This window comes from Stegostoma tigrinum, chromosome 1 (genome assembly GCF_030684315.1).
Source record: "Stegostoma tigrinum isolate sSteTig4 chromosome 1, sSteTig4.hap1, whole genome shotgun sequence".
NCBI classification, from domain to species: Eukaryota; Metazoa; Chordata; class Chondrichthyes; order Orectolobiformes; family Stegostomatidae; genus Stegostoma; species Stegostoma tigrinum.
The window spans coordinates 132243639-132261541 of record NC_081354.1 but is presented as its reverse complement, the minus strand read 5'-3'; the positions used below and the strand labels follow the sequence as shown (position 1 = coordinate 132261541).

The 17903-nt window shown below is 40.6% G+C and overlaps 1 protein-coding gene across 13 annotated transcripts in view; it reads left to right on the top strand.

Annotated features, from left to right (window-relative positions):
- Positions 1-17903, top strand: part of LOC125453124 (protein unc-13 homolog B) — a 495854-nt gene that overhangs the window by 464405 nt on the left and 13546 nt on the right. For 8 of the 13 annotated variants that reach the window (XM_059648669.1, XM_059648650.1, XM_059648677.1 and 5 more), the window contains 2 exons: positions 7178-7325; positions 10205-10261. In XM_059648669.1, coding sequence (XP_059504652.1) covers positions 7178-7325; positions 10205-10261 — 205 coding nt within the window. The remainder of the gene's footprint in view (positions 1-7177; positions 7326-10204; positions 10262-17903) is intronic. The other 5 variants (XM_059648673.1, XM_059648694.1, XM_059648682.1 and 2 more) reach the window with 1 other exon arrangement.

Genomic DNA, 17903 nt, shown 5'->3' with positions numbered 1-17903 from the left:
AAGGTAAAGTTGCACTGAGTCAGAGGTGAGCTTGCAAGATGGATAAAAAACTGGCTCAGTCATAGAAGACAGAGGGTAACTGGAGAAGGGTATGTTTCTGAACGGAGGGCTGTGACTAGTGGCGTTCCTCAGGGATTAGTGTTGGGACCTTTGCTGTTTGTAATCTATTAAAAATGATTTGGAGGAGAATGTAACTGGTCTGATTAGTAAGTTTGCTGATGATACAAAGGTTGGTGGAATTGTGGATAGTTATGAGAGCCTTCAAAGGATACAGCTGGATATAGATCGGTTGGTGTCTTGGCAGAGAGATGGCAGATGGAGTTTAACGTGGACGAATGTGAGGTAATGCGTTTTGGAAGGTCTAATCCAGATGGCAAATATACAGTAAATGGCAGAACTCTCAAGAGTACTGATAGGCAGATCTGGGTGTACAGGTACACAGGCCACTGAAAGTGGCAAGGCAGGTGGAAAAGGTAGTCAACAAGGCTGCTTGCTGTTATTGGCCGAGGCATTGAGTTTAAAAATTAGCAGGTAATTTTGCAGCTTTATAGAACCTTCGTTAGGCTGCATTTGGAATATTGTGTTCAATTCTGGCTCCCACACTACCAAAAGGATGTGGTGGCTTTGGAGAGATGTAGAAAAAAATTTACCAGGATGTTGCCTAGTATGGAGGGCATTAGCAATGGAGGAGAGGATGGAGAAATTTGCTTTGTTCTCACTGGTACGACAGAGGTTGAGGGGGTGACCTGATAGAGATCTACATGATTATAAAGGGCCTGGACAGAGTGGACAGTCAGAAGTTTTTTCCCAGGGTGGAAAAGTCAGTTACCAGGGGCCATGGGTTTAAGGTGCAAAGGGCAAATTTAAAAGGTGATGTACGAGGCAAATTTGTTCCACAGAGAGCGGTGGGTGCCTGGAACCTGCTGCTGGGGAGGTAGTGGAAGCAGATACTACAGTGACTTGTAAAGGGCGCCTTGAAAATATATGAATAGGATGGAAATAGAGGGATATGGTCCCCAGAAAGATAGGGGGTTTTGGTTGTGAAGGGGAGCATGTCAGTGCAGGCTTGGAGGGCCAAAGGGCCTGTTTCTGTACTGTAATTTTCTTTGTTCTTTGAGGTGCTGTTCCCTGTCCTCACTGATTGCTGCCTATGGGTAAGAAAGCTGAGGATCCAGTTGCAGAGGGCGGAGCCAAGACCAAGGTCACACAGTTTTGAGATCAGTTTGGAGGGGATAATGGTGTTAAATGGTGTTTCTTTTATTCTTGTGGAAATCTAGAGCAGAGGGAATGGAAGCAGGGACAGTTGCATGCTCCCCTTGCAGGATGTGGGCAGTAAGGGTCACTGCCGTGTCCCCTCTGACTTCACCTGTGAGAAGTGCACACAACTCCAGCTCCTCAAAAACCATTAGGGAACTGGAGCTGGAGCTGGATGAACTCCAGATCATTTGGGAGGCTGAGGGGGTGATAGAGAGGAGTTTTTATGTGGTGGTCACACCCAAGGTACAGGATAAAGGTCATTGGGTGACTGTCATGAGGGGGAAAGGAAATAGGCAGGCAGTGCAGGGATCCCCTGTAGCCATTCCCCTCAATGGTAAGTATACCATTTTGGATACTGTTGGGGAGGACAGTCTACCAAGGGAACGCCATAGCAGACAGGTCTCTGGTAGTGAGCCTGGCCCTGTGGCACAGAAGGAAAGTGGGGAGAATAGGAGAACAAATGTAGTGGGGGATTCAATAGTAAGAGGCACAGACAGGCGGTTCTGTGGATGCGAATGAGATGAACAGATGGTATGTTGCTTCCCGGGTGCCAGGGTCCGTGATGTTTTGGATCGTGTCTTCAAGATCCTTAAGGGGGCAGGTGAGCAACCAGCAGTCATGGTACACATTGGTACCAATGACATAGGTAGAAAAAGGACTGAGAATGTGAAAAACGAGTACAAGGAGTTAGGTTGGAAGCTGAAGTCTAGGACAAACAGGGTAGTTATCTCTGGATTACTCCCAGTGCCATGTGATAATGAGGTAGGAAATAGGGAGAGTGCAGCTAAACACGTGGCTACAGGGTTGGTGTAGGAGGGAGGGCTTCCATTATGTGGATAATTGGAGCACATTCTGGGGAAGTTGGGAGCTGTCTCGTAAGGACTGGTTGCACCTGAACTGGAAGGGCAAAAATATCCTGGGAGGAAGGTTTGCTCAAGCTATACGGGATGGCTTAGACTAGATTGGCAGGGGGAGGAGAGCAGATTTGTAATTCAGAGAATGAGGCATTCAGCCTTCCAACAGACACAACAGGGAGTGAGGTTGTTAATAAAGAAATGCGGTAGATGGAGCATAATAATGGACGCAGGGATGGTTTGAGAGGTGCATTTCAATGTTAGAAATATCAAAAATAAGGCGGATGAACTGAGACCATGGGTCAGTACTTGGAACTACGATGTTGTGGCCCATTACAGAAACTTCAGTAAGCCAGGGACAGGAATGGTTGTTGGAAGTTCCCGGATTTAGATGCTTTCAAAGAAATAGGGAGGGTGGTAAAAGAGGCGGGGGAGTGCCATTGCTAGTCAGGGTTAGTATAGCAGCTACTGAAAGGCTCACGGAGTCAGTTTGGGTTGAGGTCAGGAACAAGAAAGGAGCAGTCACTTCGGGGATTTTTTACAGATCCCCTAAGATTTGCAGAGAAGTGGAGGAGCCGATTGGAAGGCAGATATTGGAAAGGTGTGGAAGTCACAGGGTTGTCGTCATGGGTGAATTCAACTTTCCAAGTATTGATTGGAAACATTTTAGTTGTAAAAGTTCAGGTGGAGTGGATTTTGTCCAGCACGTTCACGAAGGATTCCTGACATAGAATGTAGATAGACCAACACAAGGGGAGGCCACTTTGGATTTGGTGCTTGGCAATGCACCATGCCAAGTGTTAGAGCTGCTGGTAGGAGAGCATTTTTACAGTAGCGATCATAACTCTGCTACTTTTACAATAGTCATGGAAAAGGATAGGTACAGACAGCAGGGTAAGGTTTATAATTGGGGGAAGGGTAATTACAGTTCTGTTAGGCAAAAACTGGGTAACATAAAATGGGAACAGATGCTGTCAGGGAAGAGCACTATTGAAATGTGGAGATTGTTTAAGGAATGCATACTGTGTGTTTGATATGTTTGCCACGAGCAGGGAGGGATGATGCAGTCGAGCGAGGGAGTCTTGGTTCTCAAGAGAAGTCAAACGACTGGTTAAGAGGAAAAAGGATACTTATATAAGTTTTAGGAAACAAGAAACAGAAAAGGCTCTAGAGGGATACAAGTTATCCAGGAAGGAGCTGAAAAAAGGACTTAGGAGAGCTATCAGGGGACATGAGAAAAGCTTGGCAGATAGGATCAAGGAAAGCCCCAAGGCTTTTTACATGTACGTGAGGAATAAGAAATGACCGGAGAAAGGGTAGAGCCGACCAAGGATTGTAAAGGGAATTTGTGTACTGAGACTTAGAGATAGGAGAGGTCCTAAAGGAATACTTTTCTTCGGTATTTGCAACTGAGAGGGACCTCGTTGTAGAGGAGGACAGTGTGAAACAGGCTCGCAGGCTAGAGGAGGTGAATGTTAGTAAGGAAGATGTACCAGGAATTTTGAGGAACTTGAAGATAGATAAGATTGAAGATAGGCCTGATGGGATTTATCCAAGGATTCTATGGGAAGTGAGGGAAGAGTTCGCAGGGCCTTTTGCGGTGCTGTTTTCATCCTCACTGTCCACGGGTATTGTGCCAGAAGATTGGAGAGAGGCAAATGTCATTCCCTTGTTCAGAAAAGGGAATAGGGATAACCCCAGTAATTGCAGGGCAGTTAGTCTTAGGTCAGTGGTGGGCAAATTATTGGAAAGGACTCTTGAGAAATTGGATTTATGATCACTTGGATAGGTACAGTTTGATTTGTGATAGTCAGCACGGATTTGTGAGTGGTAGATCATGCCTCTCAAACCTTATTGAATTCTTTGAAGAGGTGACCAAACACATGGATGAAGGTAGAGCAGTGGAAGTGGGATACATCGATTTAAGTAAGGCATTTGATAAGGTTCCCCGTGATAGGCTCATACAGAAGGTGAGGAGGCGTGGGATAGGGGGAAATGTGGCAGGTTGGATTCAGAATTGACTAACTCTTCGAAGGCAAAGGGTGGTAGTGGATTGAAAATATTCAACATGGTGCTCAGTTACGAATGGTATACCACAAGAATCTGTTCTGGGTCCTCTTCTATTTGTGATTTTTGTAAATGATTTGGATGAAGAAGTGGAAGGGTGGATTAGTAAATTCGTGTACGATACAAAGGTGTGTTTTAATTGTGGATAGTGTGGAGGGATGTTCTAGTTTACAAAGGGACATTGATAGGATGCAGAGCTGGGCTGAGAAGTGGCTGTTGGAGTTTAACCCTGAAAAATGTGAGGTGATTCATTTTGGAAGGACAAATTTGAAAGCAGAATACAAGGTTAACGGAAAGATTCTTGGCAGTATGGAGCAGAGAGATCTTGGGGTTCACGTCCACAGTTCCCTGAAAGATGCCACCCAGATGGATAGAGTTGCAAAGAACGTGTATGGTGTGTTCGCTTTCACTAATAGATGGATTGAGTTCAATAGCCATGAAGTTATGCTCCAGCTATACAAAAGCCTGGTTCAGCCACATCTGGAGTATTATGTCCAATTCTGGTTGCCTCATTACAGGAAAGATGTGGTAGCATTGGAAAAGGTGCAGAGGAGATTTACCAGGATGTTGCCTGGACTGGCGGGAAGGTCTTACACGGAAAGTTTGGGAGAACTAGGGCTTTTCTCTTTAGTATGATGAAGGATGAGAGGTGACTTGATAGAGATGTACAAAATGCTCAGAGGTGTAGACAGAGTGGACGGCCAGAGACTTTTTTCCTTGGCTGGAGGTAGCTATTATCAGGGGGCATAGTTTTAAAGTGAGTGGAGGTAGATATAGGGGAGACGTCAGAGGTAGGTTCTTTAATCAGAGAGTGGTAGGGGCATGGAATGCATTGCCAGAGGGGGCAGTAGAGTCGGCCTCATTTGGGGCACTTAAGCAGCTGTTAGGTAGGCATATGGATGATAGTATAAGGTAGGGGTGGAGGTTAGATAGACCTTTAGGGGAAATGTTCGGCACAACATCATGGGCTGAAGGGCCTATACTGCTCTATGTTCTGTGAAAGTGGAGCCGTAGTTAATGTTCCAATGTTCATGGGGATGAGTGCAGGGCTAGGCATATGGCATCCTCCGTGGATCTGTTATGTTGGTTGGACAACTGTCGGAGATCGAGGCAAGTTGGGAGACTGGAGGTGATGAGGGCCATGACCAGCCTCACAAGGCACTTCATGATTATTGAAGTCAGAGCTATTGGGCAGTAGTCATTAAGGCTCGCTGCATACGTTTTCTTGGGTACATCGATGATGGTGGTCTCCTATTAGCAGCTGGGATCTTTGGCTTGTAGGAAACCTACAGACCAGGCAACGTGCTGCTAAATCTTCTCTTCACTCTTTCCAAAGCATCCACCTGCTTCCTGCTGCGACCGGAACAGCGCACAATATTCCAAATGTGACCTAACGGAAGTTTTATACAACTGTAACATTGCCAACTTTTATATCTGATGCCCTAGTCGATGAAGGCAAGTGTGCTGTATGCCTTCTTGACGACCTTATCTACCTTCAGGGATTTTTGGGCCTATTTATCCAGATCCCGCTGTATGTTAATGCTCCTAAGGGCTCTGCCATAAATTCATAATTCTTTTGAAATACATGTAATTAAATCAGCATCTAAAAAAGAAAATGCCAGATTCCAGCATTGGTCTGACCCTCATAAGAAGTTGGTTCTAAGGTTTGTTTTAATAATATTGACATTGCTTCAAAAACACCTGTTCAATTAAGATATTGAAAGCCACAATTTCATTTTAGCCATGGCTTTTGTACCAGGAATTGATGTGATAGGTGGTGTAATAATATTTGTCTCGTGAATGTAAAATATAATGCCAGTTAAGATTATTGAACTAGTTTCAAATCACAAAGAAGCTAATTTTATCTGGGAAAATTCCCACCCCAAGTATATGAATGCTGTAACCTTTTATTAAACTATCTCTGACTGCATTTATTTAAATCTAAATATTTTTTTTAATTGTTTATTTTTAAGCTTGAAAGGCAAGAGAGGATTGGACTGTGAAATATTGCTAATAAACTAGAGTAAACACTCTTTAACAATTTGGAAATATCTCACATTTGTCTCATACCTTAAAGCAAAAACTGTCATCACTGTAGCTGTAATAATCCAACCAAGAGACTGAGCCAATCCAGCCATTAGTATGAGGGTGATCATTCCATCCTAGCTAACAGGAATTATGCACTGTTGTAGTTTGTTTAGAGCATACAAATAAATTGAATTACTTTTTAGTTAATTAATCACAACACTTGAAGTTGGTAAAACTGCAAATGAAGTAAGTATTACAATGCAGTTGCTTTAATTAGGAATGTGTTCTCCTCCCTTGATATTTTAACCTGGTTAAAATGCAATTGGTCATTTTCTGTTGACTCACTAAGCTCAAACAAAAGCATAATCTGTTTTTACTTAGTTTCGCATTTACAGTGTTTCACATATCTGTTCATGTGCTGGCAAACCAATGACATGTAAGTTAGAATGTTAAAACAATGAAATGTCATACTGGATCAAAATATAGAAAGCAGTTCTTGGGATTTGATGTCCCTTTGAAGGGTAGTTAGTACAGGAAAGGCTTTACTTGTAAATACATGAAAAGGGGGAAATTTTCATCTTGTGAACTAATTTGCAAATATTTAAATGCATGACAGTTTCACAAGATGGTAAAATTTCAAGTATAATTTTTACCATTTTGTTTTGATTTTATATGGGAAAGACCTTTTTAACCAGCTAAAGTTTGGTGATACTCTGAGGAAGGGTATCGGACCCGAAATGTTAACTCTGATTTTGCCTTCACATATGCTGCCAGACCTGCTGAGTATTTCAGCAACTTCTGTTTTTGTTCCTGATTTAAAGCATCCGCAGTTCTTCTGGTTTTTATTTGGTGATAATTTTGTTAGGATTGTTAGAAAGTTATCTGAGATGACAGCTGAAGATCAAATTGTGGGGACATGTGTTAGTGATTCAGGAGGTCAAAATGTTTATGTTCAAACTTTGACATTGCAGCAATACTTCCATGCTGGTGGAAATGGACTGAAAAAGACTTTCCTGGAGAAGAGTCCAGACCTTCAATCCTTGCGATACGCGCTCTCACTCTACACTCAAACCACAGATACCCTCATCAAGACATTCATCCAGTCTCAGACTGCTCAGGGTAAGTTTTTGAAAGAACACTTCTTAGCACTTAGGGTGAATGTAGTTACTCTGATCTGTGTATTCCTGCTTAGAGTAGTGAGCAAACCTGGCACTCTTTCTTTGTCGACGTTCCCCTCTTCAAAGGTTCACTGACATACATTTTTTTTGTGCATACCAGTTAGTTTTCTCCCACAAAAAAATGATACTAACTTTCTGGAAAGCAGCACATGATGCTATGGATATGTTGAAAGTTGACAATATCATTTTTAGTTTTATTTTTGTTTTATATTTTCTATCAAATGTGGATTCCCAAGGAAAAAAATGGTCCATTCAAAAGATTATGATCGGTTTGAGTTCTCAATTTTGTCACAGTTGATTCAATTATTAAAAATAGATTTGAAAATTAGATCTGCAGCATAACCTGAACCTGTTGGAGGGAAGTTTGTTAGTTAGGATGGCCCGCTAGATGGAGTACCAGCTAAGAGGAAGGCAATGATAATGGCCCAGCTGTAACATACTCAGGCTGGACTGGTTTTGGGATGCGGTGGGGGAAGGGGAGAAACCAGCCCAGTTCGTCCCCTTCCCCCATTGCACCACACAACCAGCCCAGCTCTTCCCCCCGACCCACTACATCCCAAAACCAGTCCAGCCTGTCTCTGCCTCCCTAACCTGTTCTTCCTCTCACCCATCCCTTCCTCCCACCCCAAGCCGCACCTCCATCTCCTACCTACTAACCTCATCACACCTCCTTGACCTGTCCATCTTCCCTGGACTGACCTATCCCCTCCCTACCTCCCCACCTATACTCTCCTCTCCCTCTATCTTCTTTTCTCTCCATCTTCGGTCCGCCTCCCCCCCTCTCCCTATTTATTCCAGAACCCTCACCCCATCCCCCTCTCTGATGAAGGGTCTAGGCCCGAATCGTCAGCTTTTGTGCTCCTGAGATGCTGCTGGGCCTGCTTTGTTCATCCAGCCTCACATTTTAATATCTTAGTAGCCTATGTACTGTCTTTCCATAAAAGGGAATGAATGAAGATGAGTAACTTAAATTTTCAAAGTACAAATAATTCTATTTTTAAGCAATTAAGTTCCATGCAGACCTGAGTCATTTTTATATAGTACATTTCGCTTTTTTTGAAGCAATTTCTTGTCTGTAACCTTGCAAGAAGTGGTGTATCATGGGGAACAGAGAGCGGTGACGGGCTGACACATCAGTACCATCTCCCCAAGAATAAAACAAAATGTGTCCCTTGGTCTACTTTCTAAGAGGACCAAAAAACAAGTTATGGGGAACTTCAAGGTTCCCCCCATTTATCATTGGATAAGCCAGTGATTAGTTTTATTCATCCATGGGAGTCACTGGCTGAGCCAACATTTATTGCCCATCTCAAGTTGCCCTTGAGAATGTGGTAGTGAATTGGTTCAGTTGAAGTGTCCCAGCCCGCTACTTTTCTATAGCCAAGGAACTGCCCTCAGTTCTGGTGTCTTTGTTTGAGACAAATATAAGGCTAAGATGTAGTGTGCCCAGAAGATCTGGTGCTGTGTGTTCCTTCATGATTTGTCATTATGAATATTTACTGTCCAAAAAATGCTGGATAATAATAACGTCTACAATATATGTGTACAAATATATACTTGCTTAGAACACAGTCATGATGTTTGATGCCCTTAATTGATTTGTTGTGGGTGACTGCACTGTTTAAAAGACTGAACCATTGTTACAATTCTATTTATAAACTATTCCATTGGTTAACCAAGAGTTCTTAGGAAGTATGCCTGCTGGTTATGTGAGACTTAATGATGTACAAAAGGTATTCCTTCAGAAAATCTACTCATCCAATGGCAACCAATAATGGAACCATGATCAGTAAATTAAACAGAAATCACTATCTATAAGGCTAAGCCATGAACAGCTAACCTGCCCATTCTTACTTGTACATTCTGGTGCTCATGGTACCACAAGTGGTTGGAGGTGGTGAACCATTCTAAGGAGATGATGGGAAGAATGCTGTAAGAGGGATGCAAAGAAACAAGTTGTGGGGCTTTTCAAAAATTCAGGCCTGCACCACATTTTACCAAGCTAAGTGAACTTCACTCTACACTATTTTCCATCCTGCTGCTTTTCCGTAGTCAAGAATGTGGCATTGACAGACCTTCTTCAAACTTTTTGTCGTTGTTTGTGGCAGACTCCATAAAAAGCAGACATCAGGCTCCCAAGCAGAGGGCAGAGATCTGATTAATTCAGCTATGGAACAGCTTATGGCTTTTGTATCTACCCGTGAGAGTAAACTGGTTCCAAGATTTTTAGTTGCCTAATTTTGAAATGATTTTGGAGGGTTTAATTACATTCAAAAAGCCCACAAACTTCACTGAGCCAGGCACTACACTGTCTGATTAATTCTAAATAGCTAATTTTGTTGGGATAATTATTTGAAGCTATTGTTTCATATGTTCATTGATGTCAAAATAAATTTTATTACTCTTTATGTTTGGGGTATAAATTTAATTATTTTCTTCGAATGGATAAGTAAATCAAGATATTTCAAGGATCTCTTATAAGAGACTTTTTTATGGTTTAATTTTGAAGCTATAAGTTAGCTATATTGTACTTGGGGTGAGATTTCTGAATATAGCCTATTGCTGTACATATTTGGTAAAAATAATGCTATAGGGAGGCTATTTCTTCTGCATTTTGTATTGTTCTTTGGATTTAGCATTGAGTTTCACCTCCACAAACTTTGAGCTTCTTTCACTGTGCATACAGGTGAGGATAGGAAGTTTGGATTTTGGTTTATTTCCACAGTTTTCTCATCTACCACTGCTACAGGATTTGATGCTGTAATCTATAAACTCACTACTTTTTTTTTCCTTTTATCCTGCTTTCATAACATGAATCAGTGCATGGTGGAAAGGGTATTAGGGTTACCGCTAATGAGGACGCTCTTCCTGACAAGGGTATGTCTATACCTAATGTTGCCCAGCCTTGACAACATTAGCAAAACAAAAGGCTTGATTAACCACAAAGTTCCTGTTGTCCCTGGAATGTTTCAGAGAGCTGTGCTTTCTTGATGTAAAGTCAGTCCTCGCTGATGATTCTGTTGATTGTACCATAGCAAAATAGCTTCTTAATGGTGAGCTTTTGTATAACCTGCAAAAGCTATCTGGATTCAGAATAAAGCTACTACTTGTAATGCATATGCACAAAATCACAAAAAATATTATTTTGTGCAATACAAAAAATGGAGTTAAGTCGTGCAAGGAGTTAAAGAGGTAGGTTATGAGATAAAATGCACACAATATATAAGTGCAATTATGAGCTGATTTTCGCTTTACTGTTTTTCAGCAGTATGGAATTTTTTCACTAATATATTGCTTTTTTTTTAAACAAACTGAAATTGCAATGTCATGAGCTAATTAACTGTTCTTATTGCCAAAGGGTGGTGTATGAATGAGGTTAAGTTTTATCAGGAGAAAATACACATTGGCAAAGCTTGTTCGATTAAGCAGTCAGAAACAACTTTATGCTCCAGGCAATCTGTTCCCTATTACCAGAATGATTCCAGCTAATTTATAGCTTTGTAATCAATAAATATTTTATACCGATGCAAAAAGCTTTCTAGGTACCTTTTTCACAGTGTGATAACATAACAGAGGTATTTCAAATATCTGGTGCTTTTCCAGTGCTATTAGAAAACAACTGTATTGAAGTCAAAATATGTTTTGTGATTTCATAAAATCTATGTCAACACAAAATATTAAAATTAAAACTAAAATTAATACTTGAAGTTCTGAACATGCAACTTTTTGATCTCTGAATCCAAGTTTTGCTTTTAGTCTTGGTCATATTGCTTGACTAAAGGTGTCTCTGGCAGCAATGTTGAGTTAATGATTACCAAGTAAATTTTTATATTCATGGAAAGGCAATATCTGTAACTAAATTATTTGTTTCTGATTTTTTAAAAATTCTATCTTATCAAAATACCATGTAATTGATGATACATTGAAACTAATTATCACATTCATTTAGGGTAATTCTATTTTATTTCTCCAATCTTTTCTTTCAAGTATAACTTTAATTTGTTTATATTGTATGCTATAAATAGAAAACCCATTGAGCCTAACTGAAAATTTTTCAGTTATAGCACACCAATTAGACTTGTAAAATGTTGACATCTAGGCCACATGATTTATTGTTCCAAAGGTTGAGTTTCCATAGAAACAAGTGGTGATGAAGTAGCACACTGTATTTGTGCTGTACGCATGCTGTGTTTGTCCTGGCGATACTGCAGCTCTTTTGTTGATTCTCTTCATCACAAATATCTGTAGTATTCATATTAGGTTATGGTGTAATGCCCTTTCAGTTAAGGTATTAAACCACACTGCATATTTTTGTGGTTCTGGTAGATATTCAAGATTTTGTAACACAGTAAAGAATATTCCACTTACGATAGCTACTGTGCCAAGGGAATTTGAACTCCATTCAGTACTCAGATAATTGAAGGTGTTCTTTCTGTCAGAATAATTTGTTGACTTAATTTCTTTAAAATGCAATATAATTATTGCAACACAAGATCACAAATCATCAGAAATTAGCTTACTTAGTAATTAGTTAGCAATGTTAGGTAATCCTCGCATCTAAAGCAGATTTATTTTCACGTTCTTAATAGTTTCATCCGCCCTTTTTTAAAGTAAGTATTTTATTAACTTATTTTTAGCGTAATAAAATGTCTCAAAGTTTTCATAGGAATAGGAGTAGGCCATTCAGCCCCGGCATTCAGTGAAACCATGACTGATGTGTGGCCTAACTCCATATTGCTGCCTTGGGCCCAAATCCCTTGACATTCTTACTTAATAAAAAGTTGTTTATCCCAGACTTAAATTTAACAATTGAATTTGCATCAAACAACATTTGAGAAAGAGTTCCAAACCACCATTACTCTTTGCATGTAAAAATGCTTTCTAACATCTCTAATAAAAGGCCTGATCCTAATTCTTAGATTTTTCCTTGGTTCTAGAATCTTCAACTAGTGGAATTAGCTCATGCTTATTTATCTTGTCTTACACTGCACTGAACTCCCTTCCAAGGCCAAAACATCCTTACTAAAGTGTGGTGCCCAGATCTGCACAAAGTACTCAAAGTGGGGTCCAATTAGAATTTTGTATAACTGCAAAATTATGTCTGCATCCCGATACTCTAGCCCTTTAGAAATGAGAGTCTTCTTGACTTTTCTGCACCTGTTTGAGCGTTGTACCTAAACCCCCAAATCTCATTACTTAACCTAATGCCTTCTAAAAAAAATTACCTTGTCTGTACCTTTTTCGTCAAAGTGGATACTTCACTAGCTTATATTAAAATTAATCTACCAAGACTTTGCCCATTCACCTCAATTTATCAATATCCTGTTGTAATTTTATGTGCTTGTTAACACTGTTGACAATGCTGTCTAATTTTGTATCATCAGTAAATTTGAAATTTTAACTTTTTTATGCCATTATCCAAGTCATTAGTGAATGTTGTGAATGATTGAGGCCCCAATACAGACCTCTGCAGGATACCACTAGTCATATCCTGCCAATTTGAGTACTTAGATAACAAAATGTGTAGCTGGATGAACACAGCAGGCCAAGCAGCATCTCGGGAGCTGTGCTCCTGAGATGCTGCTTGGCCTGCTGTATTCATCCAGCTACACACTTTGTTATCTTGGATTCTCCAGCATCTGCAGTTCCCATTATCTCTGATCACAATTTGAGTACTTACCCATTATTCCGACTCTCTATTTCCTACCACTCAACCAATTTTCAATGCATGTCAGTAATTTGCCCTCCATTCTATGGGTTTCAACCATAGCCAACAGTCTGTTGTGTGAGACTTTATCAAAAGCCCTTTGCAAGTCCATAAAAACAACATCCCTCAACTTATTTCCGTCCACCAACTTTGTCACCTCCTCAAAATATTCAAGCTTATCAGACATGACTCACCTTTCATGAATTGACTCTCTCTGATTAACTGAATTTTCTTGAGGTGATCTGTTATCCTATTCTTGATGCTAAACTCCAACAATTTCCCCACCTCAGATGTTCATCTGCAATTCCCTGGTTTCCGTCTGTCACCTTTCTTAAAGACTGGAGAACATGAGCAAATTTTCAATTCAGAGGTCCATCCACTGGCTTCCAGGAACTCAGCAAGATTATTATTAGAATGGACATTGGTGATGTGCTGTCCTACCTCTTTAACACCCATGGATGGAAAGATTTTTCACTCTTCAGTTCCATCAATTTCCCCATTATTGATGATTTATTTAAGTTAATTTTATTTAGACTCTGTCCCTGATCCTATGTTAATTTATTTGGGACTTCCAGCTTTTCTGCTGTGAATACTGAAGTAAAATAATTGTTCAGCATGCCTGCCATTTCCCCATGGTCATTGACTGTCTGCCTTCAGTGGACCAATAGTTATCTTAACCAGGCATTTTCTCTTTATACAAGAATGAAATCTCTTCCTATTGTCTTTTATGTTCCTTTCAAGATTCCTTTCATAATCTTTTTAGTTATTCTTGTAGGCTGCTTTGTTGTCCTTTGTTGGCCTTCTTATTTGTCCAATTCAGTAGGATCTGTACTGTTCTTTGCATCTTTTTAAACAGTTTCTTTAAATTTTACGCTGTCTTTTATCTCCTTAAATGTCTATGACTGTTTCATTTGTGAGGTGAAGGTTTTCCTTCTCATGTGTACTGCTTCTGAACTGCATTAAATGTTTCTTTGAGAATACTCCACTCTTCCTCAGTTGTTTTACCTATTAGCAGAGCTTCCCAGTTTACCATAGACAGTCTCTACCTCATGCCATTAAAGTCTGTCTTACTTTTATCTGAAACTCTACTTTCCAATCTTTGCTTATTTCTTGCAAACACTGCATGAAACTCGATCATGTTATGATCACTATTTGACAAATATTTATGAGCAATTAGGTCACTAATTAAATCAGGCTCATCGCTCATTACGAGATCCAATGTTGTTTTCCCCCTTGTTACATCTAAGACAAATTGCCATAGAAAACCAGGCGACGCAGATTAGAAATTTCTGGCAGATGTTTGTCTGTTTCTCCCAGTCCATTTTCAGCTTAAAATCCTCATTAATAGTACTCTGCCTTTGCAAAATAATTGTTTAGTTTCAGCATTTATACAATCTAGCTCAACTTATTTATTTTTATATAATCTAGTCACAGGGTAAAACACATGATATAAAGCAGAATAACACTGAACCACATAAAGAGAATATCAAAGAGAAGATAAACAAAAATCTGGTCAGAGAAGTAAGATAAGGACGATCTTAAAAAAAAGTGAAGAGACAGAGAGGCCTAAGTGAATTAAAGAGAAATACAAGAACTGATGAGAAACCAGAGATTTGCATTTTTGATTGAACACTGCCTATTTCCATTGAATATCATTAGTACAATTTTCACTCAATATGCTGCTTGCATGGCTTTTATAAATTTGTTGCATGTAGCCCATCTACTTGTTAAGATCATCCTAACTTAAAATCTAGGTTTGCAGACTAAAACAATCTGCATAAGATTGGATTCTACTAGAAATGAAGAACTGACTGGTAGATGCAGTTCTGGGATTCAGCTTTATACAAAAGACTTTATTAAACAATACTCAACATTTTGTCCAGCAAACATACTACACAAGAAACTGGACAAATTGAACCTGGCCAACTATCATATGGAATGTCAAGGGGCGGTGGATATATTGTCTCTTATTGGAGATGGTCATTGCCTCGCATTTGTGTGGCACAAATTTTACTTGTCATTTGTCAGCCAGCCTGGATATTGTCCAGATCTTGTTGGAGTTGAACTTGGACCCCTTCACTGTGAAATGTCATGAATGGTCCTGAACATTGTTCACCAATGATTGCACGTCCTCACTTCTGCCCTTATGATAAAGGTAAGGAGGTAAAGTCATTGATTAAACAACTAAAGAAAAGTGGGCCTAGGATGCTACCCAACAACTATTTTCCTATGTGCCACTTAAGACTCTAAACAGCGGAGAGTTTGCCCCTTGATTCCTGTTTTGCTTGGACTTCTTGATGCCACACTCTGTCGAGTGTGACCTTGATGTCAACGGCAGGCACTCTCACCTCACTTCTGGAATTCAGCTCTTTTGTCCGTAGTTGAACCAAGTTAAAAATGTCAGGAGCTGAGTGGCTCTGGCCGAACTCAAACTGGCTGTCACTGAGCAGGGTATTGCTGAGTAACTGCTGCTTGACAAGACTGTTGATGTCACCTTCCATCACTTTATTGATGATCAATGTAGACTAATGGGGCCATAATTGGCTTGGTTGGATTTGTCCATTTTTTTGTGTACAGGACATTGCTGGGCAATTTTTCAGTGTCGGATGTATACCAGTGTTGTAACTATGCTGGAAGAGCTTGGTTAGAGGTGCAACATGTTTTGGGGCACAAGACTTCAGTACAATTGCCAGAATATACAGCATTTCCAGTTGTTTCTTCATATCACATAGAGTGAATGAAACTGACTAAAGACTGATACCTGTTTGGTGAAGACCACTGGAGGAGTCTGAGATAGATCATCCACATAACATTTCCAGCTGTTTCAGCCTGAACTTTTACTCTGATTTGTTGAGCACTTACATCATTGAGGGTGGGGATGTTTATGGAGTCTCCTTCCCCAGTGAATTGCTTAATTGTCTATTACCATTCAAGACTGGGTGTGATAGGATTGCAGAGCTTTGATCTGACCCATTGGTTGTGGATTACCTAGCTCTGTTTGCCACATGCTACTTGTGCTTTTTGGCAGATAGGTAGTCCTTTTTACTAACTTTGTCTCTGTGAGGACTGTGCAGTGATCACTGTTACTGATACTGTCATGGACAGATGCATTTACAGCCTACAGATTGATAAGGATGAGGTGAAGCATGTTTTTCCCCTCACCACCTGCCATAGATCCAGTCTAGCAGTTATACCTTTTAGGATCCGACCAACTCAATTAGTAGTGCTGCTGTCATGGGGAGCATTGAAATCCCTTATCCAGAGTACATTTTGTGCCCTTGCCATTCTCAGTGCTTCCTCCAAGTATTGTTCAACATGTAAGAGTACTGATTCATAGAATCCCTACAGTGTGGAAGCAGGCTATTTGACCATCAGTTCTACAATGGCCCTCTGAAGAGCATCTTACCCACACCCGTTTCTCCTGTCCTGCCCCTGCGACCCTGCATTTCCCAAGGCTAATCCACCTAGTCTGCACATCCCTGGACACAACAGGTAATTTACCATAATTAATCCACACAATCTGCACATCGTTGGACTGTGGGGCGAAATTGGAGCACCGGGAGGAAACCCACGCAGACACAGGAAAAATGTGCAAACTCTGCACAGACAGGCACCTGAAGGTGAAATCCTTTTGCACTGTGAGCCAGCAGTACTAACCACTGATCCACTGCGCTGCCCTGTGCCAATTATCAGCGGTGAGAGAATAGTACATGGTAACCGGCAGAAGGTTTCCTTGTCCATATATAATCTGAAGCCATGAGACTCTGGTTCTACACCTCCACAATGTTGAGGACACCTATGAAGACTCCCTCCCAACTTTATGCGACTGTGCTGCCATCTCTCTTGTGCCTGTCCTGCCACTGGGACAGTACATATCCAGGGTTGGTGACAGTGTTGTCTGGGACATTGTCTGTCAGGTATGATTCCGTGAGTAGAACTATGTCAGGCTTGACTAGTATGTGAGATAGCTCTTCCAAGCTCAGCACTAGCCCCACATGTTAGTAAGGAGGACTTTGTAGGATTGACAGGGCTGTTTCTGCCATTAACTTTTCGAGTGCCTTGGTCTAATGTTTGGGAAACACTCCATTGGAATGATTTAAAACATCAATACTAAATTAATTAATTTTCACGTCAGCTTTCCCAACAACTTTTGGAATCTTTGTTATAAATAAATCTGACCTTATATAGGCACAAAAACAAAGTTGCTGGAAAAGCTCAGCAGGTCTGGCAGCATCTATGAAGGAGAAAACAGAGTTAACCTCAGAAGGGTCACCACACTCGAAACATTAACTTTGTTTTCTCCTTCACAAATGCTGCCAGACCTGAGCTTTTCCAGCAACTTTGTTTTCGTTCCTGATTTACAGCTTCTGCAGTTCTGTTGGCTTTTATATCGGCACATTTTGTTTGACCTGAACTTAGCTACTTAGCATTAGATTTCAGCCACACCTTGTTTTATTCTATAATAATCAGCCACTTGCCAGTTATATCAATGAATATATGTAGAGAAATTATCTTTCAAGGACAGCACTGATCTGACTCAGATCTGACTAAGAATCTTACCATTGGCCCAGTACTTTGCCTTCCGGTTACTCCTACCAAAGTGCATCACCTCACACTTGTCTGCATTAAACTCCATTTGCCACCTCTCAGCCCAGCTCTGCAGCTTATCTATGTCTCTCTGCAACTACAGCATCCTTCGTCACTATCTGCAACTCCACTGACCATAGTGTCGTCTGCAAATTTACTAACCCATCCTTCTACACCCTCATCGAGGTCATTTATAAAAATGACAAACAGCAGTGGACCCAACAC